General features: G+C 42.0%; 1 protein-coding gene across 3 annotated transcripts; it reads left to right on the top strand.

Moving 5' to 3' along the window:
* Positions 1-3,199: 3,199 nt before the first annotated feature.
* TNFRSF4 (TNF receptor superfamily member 4) lies at positions 3,200-12,235 on the top strand. 3 transcript variants are annotated; one of them, XM_005143641.4, is made up of 7 exons: positions 3,200-3,272; positions 5,163-5,285; positions 5,625-5,726; positions 6,168-6,234; positions 6,397-6,626; positions 6,931-7,047; positions 7,756-8,879. In XM_005143641.4, the coding sequence occupies exons 2-7, from the start codon at positions 5,171-5,173 to the stop codon at positions 7,821-7,823; spliced, it is 699 nt and encodes a 232-aa protein (XP_005143698.1). In that variant the 5' UTR covers positions 3,200-3,272; positions 5,163-5,170; the 3' UTR covers positions 7,824-8,879. The 3 variants fall into 3 exon arrangements, with proteins under 3 accessions (XP_005143698.1, XP_030900150.1, XP_030900149.1); XM_031044290.2 differs by lacking the exons at positions 3,200-3,272; positions 7,756-8,879 and adding an exon at positions 12,190-12,235 and having other exon boundaries at positions 3,751-5,285; XM_031044289.2 differs by lacking the exon at positions 3,200-3,272 and having other exon boundaries at positions 3,751-5,285; positions 7,753-8,879.
* The last annotated feature ends 1,360 nt before the right edge of the window (positions 12,236-13,595 follow it).

Below are 13,595 nucleotides of genomic sequence, written 5' to 3'. Positions count from 1 at the left end.
TTTTCATTAAATACTTTTCTCTGTGCTTTGGAAATGTTGCTGGGTTTAGGTTTGTCAGTGAATAGAAAAACCTGGAATTCTCCAGAGTACAAAATAAGACTTTTGAAAGAACTATAGAACTGGGTAAATGGTATAACTTCAGCTGATAACCTCATGTTAAAATGGGCTCAGAGCATCTGCCATGTAAGTCAGCCTCTGCTCCCATCCACCCGTTACCAGCGTTCCACATGCGCGTGATTGCAGGTTAGTGAGATTTTCATACAGACAAACCCATGTCTAAAAATGTGATGCTTAATACAAGTCATAGGGAGGGCTGGTTTAGATTGACTGGCGAAAGGTCTAGTTTTTGCTTTGCTGTTATTTATAAAGCTTTAGTTAAAATATGCAGTGACCTGCACTTCAAACTAAAAATGAAACGTGAACGTAGTTTTGCGAGTGTTTTGTTCACAATCTAGTCAAGACAAAAGTTTTAGCAGTATCGCTTGATAACTATGAATGTCTGGGCTGCATCCTTGTGTCATACTCTAGTTGTTTGTACAGTTCATTTAGTCAGATACAATTTGAATGGACAAGTTCCATCTTGTCACACTTGCTGCTCAGAAAGCAAATTCCAATTTGCAGCTGAAATAGGAGGAACTTTGTCAGTAGAGGTAAAGATTATGCATAAACTGTCTTAATCTTCTGATAATGTGAGCATGGAACCCCTTGGAAAATACAAGGTACTACAGTATTTAGCTAGCAACTGCAAAAATACTGAAGTATGTAGTGTTGTTGCAGCTGATAAATCTGAAACTTGGACAGCTGCCACCCCCCCCCCCCACTCCCCACCCCCTTTTTTAGTGTATGCATGGAGTTCTGCACCTTAACATGTTCTGTTTTTCTCTGCCAGAAATCAGGATCACATCTTAATTAACATCTGTAAGGATAAAGTGGACTGCATGGTGAGATTTGGAGGTACATGGAATTTATTCCTGTCTTAGAAATTCACACTATTCCAGGTTAACTTATTTTTAAAGAACCTTCAAGTATTTTATGTGCACTCAGTCTTTCTCAGATTCTGGTGGGTCCTTTCCCATTGGAACATACTTACTTGCCTGTAATCCATAAGGAATCCAGTGGCTTTCTCTTAAAGCCTTTTATTAAGGAGTGCTTTTGCGTTTCATGTTCTTTGCTTGTGTACATGAAGAAAGATAATCTGCCTACTCTTAATAGGACTTGGTATGTGAGTGCTGTGATCTCATGGACTTGATTTCATTTTTAAGCTTGTATAGAATAGCTAGAATGAGTATCTATAGTAAAAAAATGATACATTAAATAAAACCAGAAAAGGGTCTTATTTCTGACCCATACCATGGCTCAAGTCACTACTGTGACGCTCTCTTCTGCAACCCAACTAGCTGCATCAGGGCTCTCTTTTGAGAGCAGTCTGTGGTACACATGGTGCCCATGGGAATGCCAGGCAGCATTTGAGAGGGGTTAGTTTGCGTTGGTGAAAATCCAGCCAAGGAGTGTGCTGGATGTGAAATGCTATGGGATAATCACTGGGTTCTCTCCCTATCTTACTTACTTGAATAATACTGCCACATAAAGGGATCTGACAATATCAAGCCTGGTAACACTCAATGATGCCATACATAAAGGTTGAATTCTGAGCATTTAATTTGTATTTAAGTATCCGTAACAAAAACATCAATGCTTCATCATGACTGCTCTAGTGTTTTGGGAGCTTTCAGTTTAAATGTGCACAGGTTTTTAACCTTAGCTTGTTTGTGAACATCATAGCAGTTTGCATTTTCAGGTTCTAATTCAGTAAGTCAGTAATTATTCACTAGGTGAAGTCTGAAAGATTGTTGGGGGAGGAAATTTGGTTGAATATTGCTGAGGGAATGATTTGAGTAATGAGGTATAAACCCACTTAAATGGCATTGAGTGTAATCCTGCAGTGGGAAGAGTGGGTCTGGCTGTGTTTAACTGCTGTAATAAACCATCTTTGATCACTGTTGGATGTCTTGCTAACGTGGGCCTTTGCATAGAAGTTGCTCAGGTCTCTTAGAACTAGAAGACCTAAAATTCATATCTGAGATCAATAAGATCAAATGAGTAAAATTCTAGTAGTGAGCCTGGAAAGATTAAACCCCCTAGTTCCAAGTGTGATCACTGCTTTCTCCACGTGCTTGTAGTAGGTAAGGGCAGCACTGCATTGCCAGTGTGCTCCTTTGCTAACCTGTTGCTGGCCTGCACAGCTGGATGGAGAAGCTGCCTGGGGTTTGTATTCCAGAGTTAACATGCTTCTGTGGAACAAAATAGACATCAAAAGTAGCTGGTGAATATGGTACTCTTTGCTGTCGTACAGCACACCTCTGCTGGAACCTTTAATTCCATGGGAGGAAATAGTAGGGGAAACACAAAGTCTCCGTTTTGGAGTCGGAGCTTCCTTTTCTTCAGTGGTGATGCAAGGTTGTCTGATACTGAGTTGAAGAGGAGACTGTAAGTGCTTCTTTGTAGCTTTTGCTAGCTCCTGAGGGCAGTATCAAGATGACTGACAATTTGTGATTCCACACTCTTCCTGAGAAGAGAAACAACAGAGTATTAACAACGTTGGGTTTTTATGCAGCAGTGAAAGTCACAGGTCTACCGTTAAGTGTGAGAGCAAGGGGAGCAAATCTGTGCTTTGCCTTTTAAGGAGGAAGCCCATGTGGGCTCTGTTTCATTTTACTTATGGCTTTCATCTGTGAAGGTTTTCAGGCATTATCTCTGTATTGCTTTAATACTCTTCTTTACAGTCACATGGATCATCTCTTTAGCTCTCCTGGCATTCAAGGCCTGTGATTAATTCTGTTCTGTGTAGAGAGGTATGTACCTGGCTGAAGGCTCCCTGTTTTAAAGCTACAACTAGAAACTCTTTCCAAATGCTATTCACCATATTGTCTCTTTTGCCTGTACATATTTGAGTTGTGAGCTGCCAAAAATAGGTAGGGGAGGGGTGGGAGTGGGAAAAAGGATGGGGGCGTGGAACACAAGCTGGGAGTTTCCGAGCAACTGACATATGAACTTGTTCTGATCAGCAGTGGGTTAGAATCACTGCTCCAAGAGTTTGTAGCTGTCAGAATTTAGCTGGGACAATAGTATTATGGGAGCTGTAAGATTTTACTCCCATTTCTCTGCTGTTTGGTTCTTGCTGCTGGCAGTCACTATTAGCCACTGCTTGGGATCGAAATGCAAAGAACATCAATATCCTTTTCGTGACAAATGCTGCAAGGAGTGTGCCCCTGGTAAGTGATTTTCACTGGATGTTGCTTAAGCTTGCTTGATAAAATAGCTATCAGTTAATAAAATACGGCTTGACTGAAATATCATTCAGATGTAGGAAGCATAACATGGATAAAAAGCGTTTGATGAGGAGACTTTCAATCAGCCTAGACTGACAAAGGTTATTTCCATAACATACTAAATTTAGGAGCCCCTCTTTGGAAGAGCTATGTGTTCTCTAACTTCTTTTGTGTGACTGCTTCCTTAACGTGTCAGTCTGGTGCATTTTATTGCAGGAGTATTAGCTGAGAAAAGATGTTCATGTTTTCTGTAAATGCTCTCAAAAGCATTTATGTTACTGTCTTACCTGTTGCATAAAGAAGCTCAGAAATCTTGTATAATGTAGGACTTTAGTTAATTCTGTTGCTGCAAATGTTTTTGAAGCTTTCTTTTGAAGCAGAGTTATACTACATAAGACTTGGTGGGTTTTCAAGGAAAAAAGTATGCTTGATTCATAGCAGAGATTAGGAAAGCATAACTTGACAGGAAATGTGAGCTTACTCCTTTCCTGTAGAAACTGAATGAGACTGAGTTTTGGGGTTTGCATGGTATTTCCCCACAATCTGAGTGTCTCTGAAGGCAGTGCAATATGAAGAAGCACAAATGCAAAATATCAAACCTCAAATACTTAAATAGTTGGGATTTCGTTATAGAAATTACTTGGTGATGAAGAGTTGCAACAGTTAGCAGGTAATACTGCTTTTTGGGGGACAGTCCCCTTAACAGAAGGGATTACTTGTAGTACTGTCAGTGATGACTGTATTAAAGGAAGGGTACATGTACGTGCCTACAGGGAGTGTAGATCATGTATGTTGGCAAGTCTGCTGCTGTTGAGGAAATGTGTCTTCATAGATCATGTAGAGAATAAAGATATAGAAGTGTATTACATCTATTGTAGTCACAAAAAACCTCCTGTGTTTTGCCACTGATAGTACTTGCTAAAACATGGAGAAAATTAGAGTGAGCAAGAGACTTAGTGAATGGGGAAATGGAGAACCAAAATGAAATGAAAGGTCTGTGAGAATATGTATAGCTCAACTGTAAAACCCCAAGTAATTAAAGCTGTCTATCATTCCTGCATGGAGAAAAGATAGTGGGATAGAAGGAACATACTTGGCACCTTTTCCAAACTCCACTGGTAACTTGCTGTTTCAGTTTGGGCATGCAGACCTTGTCATCCTAGCACATTAATCCGAACCTCCATGTAAGTACTGAGTATCATTCAGGTTGGAATTTGTTGGTCCAAGCTCTCAGAGCTCATTTCTATATGCCTCTTATGACACACACATACTGTCTGGAGTGGTAACAAATGCCTTGCATTCTGTCTTGCTGTTCATGAAATGGAGCTAGTAACATCTTTAATATTGTTAGGTGCCAATACAGATTAAAATATAACCACATTCTTTCATGCCTAATGGGCTTTCAGAATGTCAGCAGGAGAGTCTCCTACCATTTATTCTTGGCTGCTTTGCTAATGAATTTTAACTGCAAACCTGAGCACTCCATTGCCATCTTCTGTACCTGTTTGGGATTACTTTGGGTTGAACTGTGTGATCTATCTTGCAAGGAAAAGTAGGGTCTGTCGTAAAGCCATTGTATTACATTGGGGATCAGACCTATTTCTATGCTAAAAGCCTGTCCTCAGGCCTTTCTAGCCCCTTTCAGCTGCTTAATTTGCAGTGATGCAATGGGGCAAAACTTCAGGGGATTCCAGCATATCTAAATCTGGTGAATGTTTTTAGCCGGAGTTGTAAGTGGAACTGTTACTTTCTGGGCACTCTTCCATTGTAATGCATGAAAACGAAGAAAGTTTCCTTCAGCTAGTAATCAGTGCTTCCTTGTCCTTGTTTCAGGTGAAGAAATGAGCCAGCGCTGCACTACAAGAGCAGACACAGTCTGTGTCCCCTGTAGAGACGAATACTTCAGTAGTGAGCACAATCTCGAGTTCTGCCACGTTTGTACAATCTGCAACACTAGTAAGTCAGCTTATAGAGGGCACTTGATTTTGGGTTTTGGGGAAGCAGTCAGGTCTTCCTATGCTTTCTTTTCTTTGCATGCTTCTCAAAGGCTTATGATGCCATAAAGCCTGTCACTTGAGACAGCTGAGTCCAAAACTGGGTTATTATTTCAATAGTTGATGGCTGAGCCTTCAGAGGGAAACAGGCTTCTACTGCCTCAAAACTGGTGTCTTCAGAATTGTTAATGAACTATTCTCTGCAGTTGTTTCTGCACACAACAGATAGATACTGAATAATTCTGTTATTTAATTCCTTAACTTCTTGTTTCTCACTTGCCCTTTATTCCATTGTTGCTAGGAAAGGGGAGTGTGGAAGTGAAGAAGTGTGAGAAGACCTCTGACAGAATTTGCAAGTGTCTGCCAGGTTATATGCCAGATACCAGCAACACACTGAGACATGGTAAGATAGTGGTGTGTCAGACTTCAAACTCTTGCTCCCACTTAAGATAAGAAGGTTGTTATTTGTAGTGTAAAAGCTATTGTCATTTGTCTCATTGGTATCTCCACAGGGAGGAGCAGGAGTGTTACAGCAGGGTGGTTGTTCTTACTGTTGCTCTGTGATTCCTGAGCTGTCAGAAATCTTAATGCTCTCCTTGTTAATACCCATAATCAGTCAGTAGAGAGGACAGGAAACCGTGCCCGTTGCAGACTAAAATGAGCCACTGAGCATGTTATGATACTTCTGACTCAGTGGCTGTATATTTTAGAGGTTATGTGGGTTTTCTTGGGTCTGGTCTATAAGCTAGACTACTAGTATAAGCTGTTAGTGTAGTTACTCTGTAGCTGTCATACAATTATGTTGCTAACTGACTTCAAATTCTGCCTCTTTCTTTTCTTCTAGAATGCTTACCATGTCCTGAAGGGTCTTATTCCATAGGGGGTTATGAGAAGTGTCAACCTTGGACCAAGTATGTATCACTGATCCAGTATGTTCAGAGCAACATTTTATGTTTACTTTCAGTTTATTTCTGTAGCAGTTGATGCCCAAATTATAGGGTGTAGAGAAAACCTACATTAAAGTCATTACTGCAACTGTTTGAAAATGACACTGATGTATTTTACATCTTTAGCTGCAGCCTTCTTGGGAAAAAGACTCTTCGACCAGGGACAAAAACAGATGATGCTGTTTGCAGCAGCCAGGTCATACAGGCAACTGCCTCTCAGAGTACAACACCTGTTTTGAACCTTTCCACCACACACCACAAGAACAATACATCAACTGCAGTGTTCTCACCATCCAGACCCAGCCTGATTCCTTCCATTTGTTCGGATACAAACAGCCCCATGGAGACTAACTGGGGTAAGGAGAGGGAAGGGCCAAGTGTAGTCTCTCTCTTTATTACTAGAGCTTGCCAGGAATTTAATGGAAATGAAACTGCACTCTTTCTCAGAGGCTATATCTGTATTTTATACAGTCTTCAGTGAGACACACATAGGTTTTCAGGTTACTTCCCAGTCAGCTTGGCAGCTGGGGTTTTGTGTAGGCTGTGTGGTTCAGGGGTACTTCTGGACATCTAGGCTCCTTTTGAATCTGGGAAGCCATGAAAACACCAGTTAGAACCATGAATCTTTCTTAGTGTGGTGTTCTTCTGTTTTTCTTACAGGGTCTGTATCACTTATCCTTATTTGTCTGATGTTGCTCATGGTGAGTGGAACGGCCATCCTCCTGTTGATTATTCAAGCAGCCAAAAAGAGGAGGCCTTATAGAAACAACCATAAAGGTGAGTTTCTTTTTATGTGAAAAAATGTATAAGAAGGAGAATAATCAATGCCCTCTGTTTGAACTTTGCTAATTGTTTCAGTCATAATGAAGTCTACCTGACCAAGTAGTGCAGTGACATCCAACAGTAGTTGATGTAGTCCTTATGCGCTGAATGTTAAAGTGTTTCAAATTTGTATTCTTACAGAGCACAGATTCCCTTGCTCATTACCATGCAGAAGGATTCTCTCTCTGGTTTTAACTCTTCCCAGCTTTCTAAACCAGCCCTTAGTCCCTGCAAAAATGGTGTAATGATTTTGTGCAGGAAATTCTATTCAGTACAGAGAGGATCCAGAATCAACAGACTTTAGAAGAGTGTATTATGAAATCTGTTGTCGACATAGAAGTGAACTGCCTTAAAGTATCTCCTGCAAACAGAAGAAGGGTTTGACTGAGAAGAGCTGACCTCTGTATTCAGAATCAAGCAGCAATTTAGCTCTTAAGTCAGCCCACAGGTGCCTAGTGTTCCATTCATAGAGTGATGGTAAAGTGCATTTTCACTGTTCCCAGCACTTGAAGTTTCCTAGCCCTGACTGGAAAGGCAGGCACTGACCCAAATGTCATCTGTAGTTGCCTCATCATCCATGAAACTAGGAAAGTCCCTGGCTTCTCTTTTCCTACCCTTTACTTACTTATTGTATTTTATGTTTTATTACCTGTCTTTCAGAAGAAAACAGCGTTCGACTTCCTATCCAGGAAGAACAAATTGACTTCAATTCTAGTCTCATCAAAAACTGACTCCACGTTCTGTTACTGTTTCCTGTGTTTCTGGGCCAATGGATTGTAGTAACACATGATGTGTCAGTGTTCTGTGGCTGGATATGGAGGGGGTGTAGCTGTTTAGTGGTACTTTATATCCTCTGGGGCTCATTGAGTGCCTCTTTGGTGTTAGGAGCCATGGGAGAAGCTGTTCTTGGTGGAATGATGTGATTCTTTCTCTTGGGCAGATCCTGTGCACAGCATCCCTATTGCCAGGACTGAGTGGCTATAGTCCTCTGTGCGTTTCGAGCCAGTTCTGTATATAAGGATAGGGAATTGTCTTTGAATTGAATCAAGTATTGAGGAGGCTGTAAGAGCTGATCCTTGAGAAGACAGAAAACAGGGAAAGCCAAAGACCTGCCCTTATGACTGAGTTTATATCTTGTCTTACAGCTCTGAGATGCTTAAGCAGAGCCTGTCTCTCGTTTCTCAGTATAGGTATCTGCAGTGTTTCAGCTTGGTTCCCAAATAAACTTTCCTTACATTAGGTGAAGAATCTCCCCTGATGAACCTAGCCAGGTTCCTTTTTGCTTCCATTTCTTCAGGTTATTCCTTCTTGGTCAAGTGGAGTAGCACCACAATCCTGGTGCTAGCTGTTGAGTAACTCTTGAGAGATGGCTGCTCAATGCCACTTCTTTCTTCCCTGCAATTCTTCAAACACCCATTGAGAAAATGTCATGTTAACATATTGAACAGCATCCCCACTGTCATCCCAACAAATGGAATTACTCATGATCACCAAGTAGCTTCAGATCTTCATGTGTGTATAAAGTAGAATATGTGGATCGCCGGAAGGCAAAGGGAATGGTAATTTTTGATGAGAACATTAGTAGTGGAAACTTGTTCAAAATAGGAGGAAAGGTGGAGTGCTCATTGAATACAGGTATTTTATATATACAGGACCAAAGCATATGCCAAAATATGCAGCAGAAAATGTATTCAAGAATACAACTGGTGTCTACAAACATGTTGTTAAACATATGTATTCTTATATGTTATACATATGGTATACTTAGCATTGATTTCCTATTTTTGAAGCGCATATACAATGTATATAAACATTTGTATTATATACAAAGTGTGATAGTGACTTGAAATAAATTGTACTACCAGCTAGAAGTGCACGTTTGTGTATGATTGGAGAGTACAAATGAGCAAAAAGCTACTACACTGTGTATAATTCTGGTGATTGCAAGACAGCCCAGTGGCTTAGCAGGGCTTGAGTTCCACGCTGCCTTTAGAATGCTGTATGTAGTGGTTTTCTCTGTAATCTGGGGAGGCTGCAGAGCTGAATGTGCCTGGGATGTTCAAGATGATAATGCTCAGCCCCTTGGTAACACAGAGCCCCTGTGGTGAATGCAGAGATCTTTGAAAGTGTTCTGTGTCCTTAATGCTGTCATCTTGCAGTGAGTTGGATGGCAGCGTGCAGTGGATAAATCAGAGATGGATTCCAGGGAGCAACCCAGCACATTCTCAGAAATGATGCTTATCAGGTTTGTAGGCTGCACTTCAGAGACCATAAACCTCATGGTATGCTTGTAACTGAGCAAGGTGCAGATAACTACTGAGCCACTTGGGGCTGTGGGTTCTGCGATGGAAATACAGCCCACAGGAGCAGATGAGCTGTTGGCAGCAGAGCCCCTCTGTGGTGTGGGCTTATCAGCTCATTCCAAGAATCTCACTTGTTTCCTGCCCTCTGGCTCAGCTGCACAGGAAGATGTCTGAGTGCACTGTGTTCTTGTGCCTCCCTACCACCTCATTAGGAAATGGGGAGATTTCCTGCAAACCAGGGCACGAGTTCCTTCTGGCTGAAGAAGGAGCTGTTCCTGGCCCTGGAAGTGCACAGCAGAGGCAGGGTAGCTGAGACATATTGCATTTGCTCATCAGCCTTTGGGAAGTGGGCAGATAGTGCAGCGTGGCCTGACCCTGTGACAGCAAGTCATTCCAGGCTGGAATTACAGGCTTTTGTGCTACTGGGAGCCAGGCTGTGCTGCTACAGAACTGCATCCAGTCCCTGTGCCAAGATGTATAATCCTGTCAGAAACATTAAACCATAATAACACTTGATAGGATTGGAGGCATTTACGATTTAGTTATTCTTGAGGATGTGGGTGCTGGTAGATTGCAGGTTTAAATAAACTAATGTAGATATTTCACCCTAAATAAAGGAAGAATGGTGCTGATTTAATTGTCATGCTCAGACTTGGTATTCTTCTGTGCAAAACCTGCTTGGAGTTTTTGTTCCAATTCTCCCTGAAATGGTAGGAAGTAGTTAAAAATAGGCAGAGAATCTTGAACAGCACAGTGCTGCTTTCTGCCCACGCTTGTCTTCCTACTTGCCAGAAATGAAACTTTCCCTTGTCAAAGGCATGTGCCCATGTCATGAAGTAAGTTCCTATTTTTGAACCATTCAGATTTCCCCTTTTTCAGGCACTTGAGAGAGACGCAGTCAAAGTTGTGCAGCTTCATCTAAGCTGATAAAGATAGGGCTGTAGGGGAAATATTTTGCAGTGTAGTGCAATAAGCTTGAGGTGTCAGTTCTTTTGTTCTGCAAACCAAAGGTTTTACTGTGACCTGTGCTGGCTGTGTGAATACTTGGTGGTATGTGAATTAAATGCATCAGGCCATAGAGCCTGATTCAGGAGGTCCCTTAAGCACATGTCAAACTGTCTGCATGAATGTTGTTGACAAATTTGGGCCACTGATGGTTTTAAGAACCATCCGTAAAACTGACTGATAATTCCTTTTTGTATTTCTGGGTGAGGATAACACCATTTATTTCCTGAATAACCTCTTTTCAACTGCACTAGCTATGAGTTTACAGGCCACACATAAATGAGCTGGGTTTGGGGTTCTTGAACACTCCTTTCAGACTGCACGTGTGGTAGTTAGCATGTATTTCGTGTTTCAGGAGTTATTACAGTTAAAAAGACAAACCACAAGTCTGTAAGTTTGTGCTTTTTTTGTTCATTTCCTCCTTGGTCTTTTTTGGTTTTTTGGTTTTCCTCTGCAAATACATGGCAAGTTTCCTCTGCTGTGACTAGCCCAGGTCTTTCATCTCCTGCATTTTCTCTCCACATTCTCCTGTGGCTTAGAAGTGCATCAAAGTGACTCAGATTTGCCATGAGAGACGTAGAAAGGTCACAGCCACTGACAGGCATCATGCCTACTGTGAAGCTGGCAAGGAAATACACAGGTTGGTGGTTTTGCCTTTGTCTGGTTTGAAATGTCAGTTATGCTGCTGCCTGGCCCCTGTGCCACTGGAGTTGTCTGCAAGGATTCACCATTTTGGCAGCCAAGCTCTGCAAACAGCTAAGAGGTGACTGAGCTTCATTCAACAGACCAAGGCAGAGCTTGCCAAGTGCATGGTGCAGCATCCTTAGCACTGCTTGGAGAAGGATCCAGGCCTCCTTGCAAAGCCCTCACTATTTCAGGGTGAGAATAACTTGCCTTGGGGAGCCCACATGTGGCACTGCATGAATGACCCATGTCTTTGCCACGTTGTTAGACTGTTGTGGCCCCAGCCCTACCTACCTGTGTCACGTTTGCAGGGCAGTAATTCTCCCTGTGTGCCAAAAGAGGGCAGGTCGAGGGACTGCAAATACTCTGTGAGCCCACAGAGTAGTCAGTCCTAGTCACTGCAAAACCTCAAGTCTGGCCTAAATGTCAGCAGAGCTGGAAGGAACACAACAGCTTTGTCTTCCTGTTTCAGGCTCCAGGCAAATCATTTGTCCTTAAGGGGTTTTTTTACCCCAGTCTTTTGGTAGTCCTATGTGAGCTGCTCTGTGTATGTGGTATGCTTTAGGATAGCTGATGCCCTCATGCACCAGCCTTGCTATGTGCCTTGTAGTACCAAACTGCACTCCTGGTGTGGCAGATCACAGTGTGTAACTCTTCTAGGTGTCATGGTAAAGACTGAGTAATCTTTTATGTAAAGATTGAGTGACAGTTGTTTCTCAAGAACATAGACAAGTTTTGTACAACAGAACATGAATTTTGTAGCTAGCAGTGGAGTCTTCTGTAAGTGGGATGAAAAAGACTTACAAGCTGGAGCTTACAAGGCAGTTAATGCGTCAGTTTACCAAATATCATTAGTCATTCAGAAATTACATAGAATTCATGTGAACCTGTTCCTAGTAGAACTGCATGGCTCCTTTGGTCGCCCATTATGGGTAATCAGCAAAATCTCAGTGTCAGGAAACCAAATCCTCTCCCTGGTAACAAAGCTCTCTCATGAATGATGTTGAGTCTGAGGAGTGTCAGTAAAGCAACTGGATTTGTGTGAATTAATGGTTTGTTACGGAAAATGCTTATGTTCTTTTTGTCTTTATTTTGTTCTTTTCAGGTTGGTAACTGGGACAGACAAACTGATGACTTTCAGTTGCTCCAAGCAAAAAGGGAACTGAAATGAGGTGATGTGCATAATGTTCAGCTCGTGGCTGGATGTCCTTAAAGTGGGCAAAAGTAGAGTACACAGCCTGTTCTATAGATACTTGTAGGAGTTTGTACTCTGTACTGTGAAGGCAGAGGTGCAAGCTGCCACATTGCTGCACTCCAGTGGGTGGAAGAATCCACTGGTTCTTCCTGCAGATCTCATCCCTAACACTAGAAGTGTTCCTGTGTGGAGCAGAGAGGAAGGAGAAGGAGTTTAGGAGATCTGTAACATCTTTTATTCTTTTCCATCACGGTGTGTTATGTTTCAGCCTTGATTTGTTCTGAGCTTTGGATGGGTATGGGCAGGTATGGCTGGAAGATAGTCCTTTCTTCTGTGTTTGGGGTGGTTCTTTGCTTCTCTTCCTTTGCTGAAGGAAGGAGAAGAAATCCATCTTCTCCGGGTCTCTTGATATGGTGGGGCTGCATGCTCAGAACTCTGAGGCTCATTTATTGGAGACAATTATAACAGATTAAGACCTTCTCACCCAAACCTGAGGAACTAGAGCTTGGCATGGAAGGAACCCTTGGTTCAAGTGCCAGTACAACCGCTTGCAGAGTCTTTCTTCAAAGACACAGTTTGTGTGCTCCTTTTTAGTGATAAGTGGGGACCCTGAACCCCATATATATACCTCATATATACCTCAGCTCCATGTTCTTCTCTTTGCCTTTTGAGACTCTCTTGTGTCTTCCTGTCCATGCAAAGGAGAAGGCACTTCAAGATATATGTACTCAAACAACCTTGAAGACCACATTGCTTTCAGTGGCCCTTTAACCCTTGGGATTATAATGTTGAACACAGGCAGCAGCATGGAACCTGCCAACAGTGATATACATCACACAGAGGACTGAACGAGAAGAGGATTGACATGAAATGTCACTACCTTACGTCAGAGACAGGTAAGATTAGCTCTAGAAAACCCCCAAAGATTTTAAAGCCAGATAGTCAGGTTGTTTCTAAAGGTCACTGCTGACTTTAGAGATTTAGACTTGGCATGTACAACTATTATCTGTGATCTGACTGTAAATGTTCCATCATCTGGCAGTATGTGTGCATGACTGTAATGCTTGAACAAGAATGAAAACACGCAGAGACAGAAGAAAAACAAGATTCAAAGAAGGCAGAAGGAAATAAATTGTTAGTTCCTACTCTGATGAACACCAGGTATCAGGTATCCCATTCACTAAGTGCCTGCATAGGGTTCCCTTGTGTGCCACCTCTCCTTTGGCCCTCCTCTGTTGCTGTGTTCATGTTGCTGAGCAGAAATCTGGTTAATGTTCATATTGGGTATTTGGGCAGTACTAGTTATTAATGTACCT

This window comes from Melopsittacus undulatus, chromosome 12 (assembly GCF_012275295.1).
Source record: "Melopsittacus undulatus isolate bMelUnd1 chromosome 12, bMelUnd1.mat.Z, whole genome shotgun sequence".
NCBI classification, from domain to species: Eukaryota; Metazoa; Chordata; class Aves; order Psittaciformes; family Psittaculidae; genus Melopsittacus; species Melopsittacus undulatus.
This window is presented reverse-complemented; position numbering and strand designations above follow the sequence as displayed.

Excerpts from the sequence above, each read along its gene's own strand:
- TNFRSF4 (XM_031044289.2), top strand. The coding sequence starts at position 5,171 with ATGAGCCAGCGCTGCACTACAAGAGCAGACACAGTCTGTGTCCCCTGT. Across the intron at positions 6,627-6,930 it reads CCCCATGGAGACTAACTGGG|GGTCTGTATCACTTATCCTT; the intron begins GTAAGGAGAGGG and ends TTTTTCTTACAG. Across the intron at positions 7,048-7,752 it reads TTATAGAAACAACCATAAAG|AAGAAAACAGCGTTCGACTT; the intron begins GTGAGTTTCTTT and ends CCTGTCTTTCAG.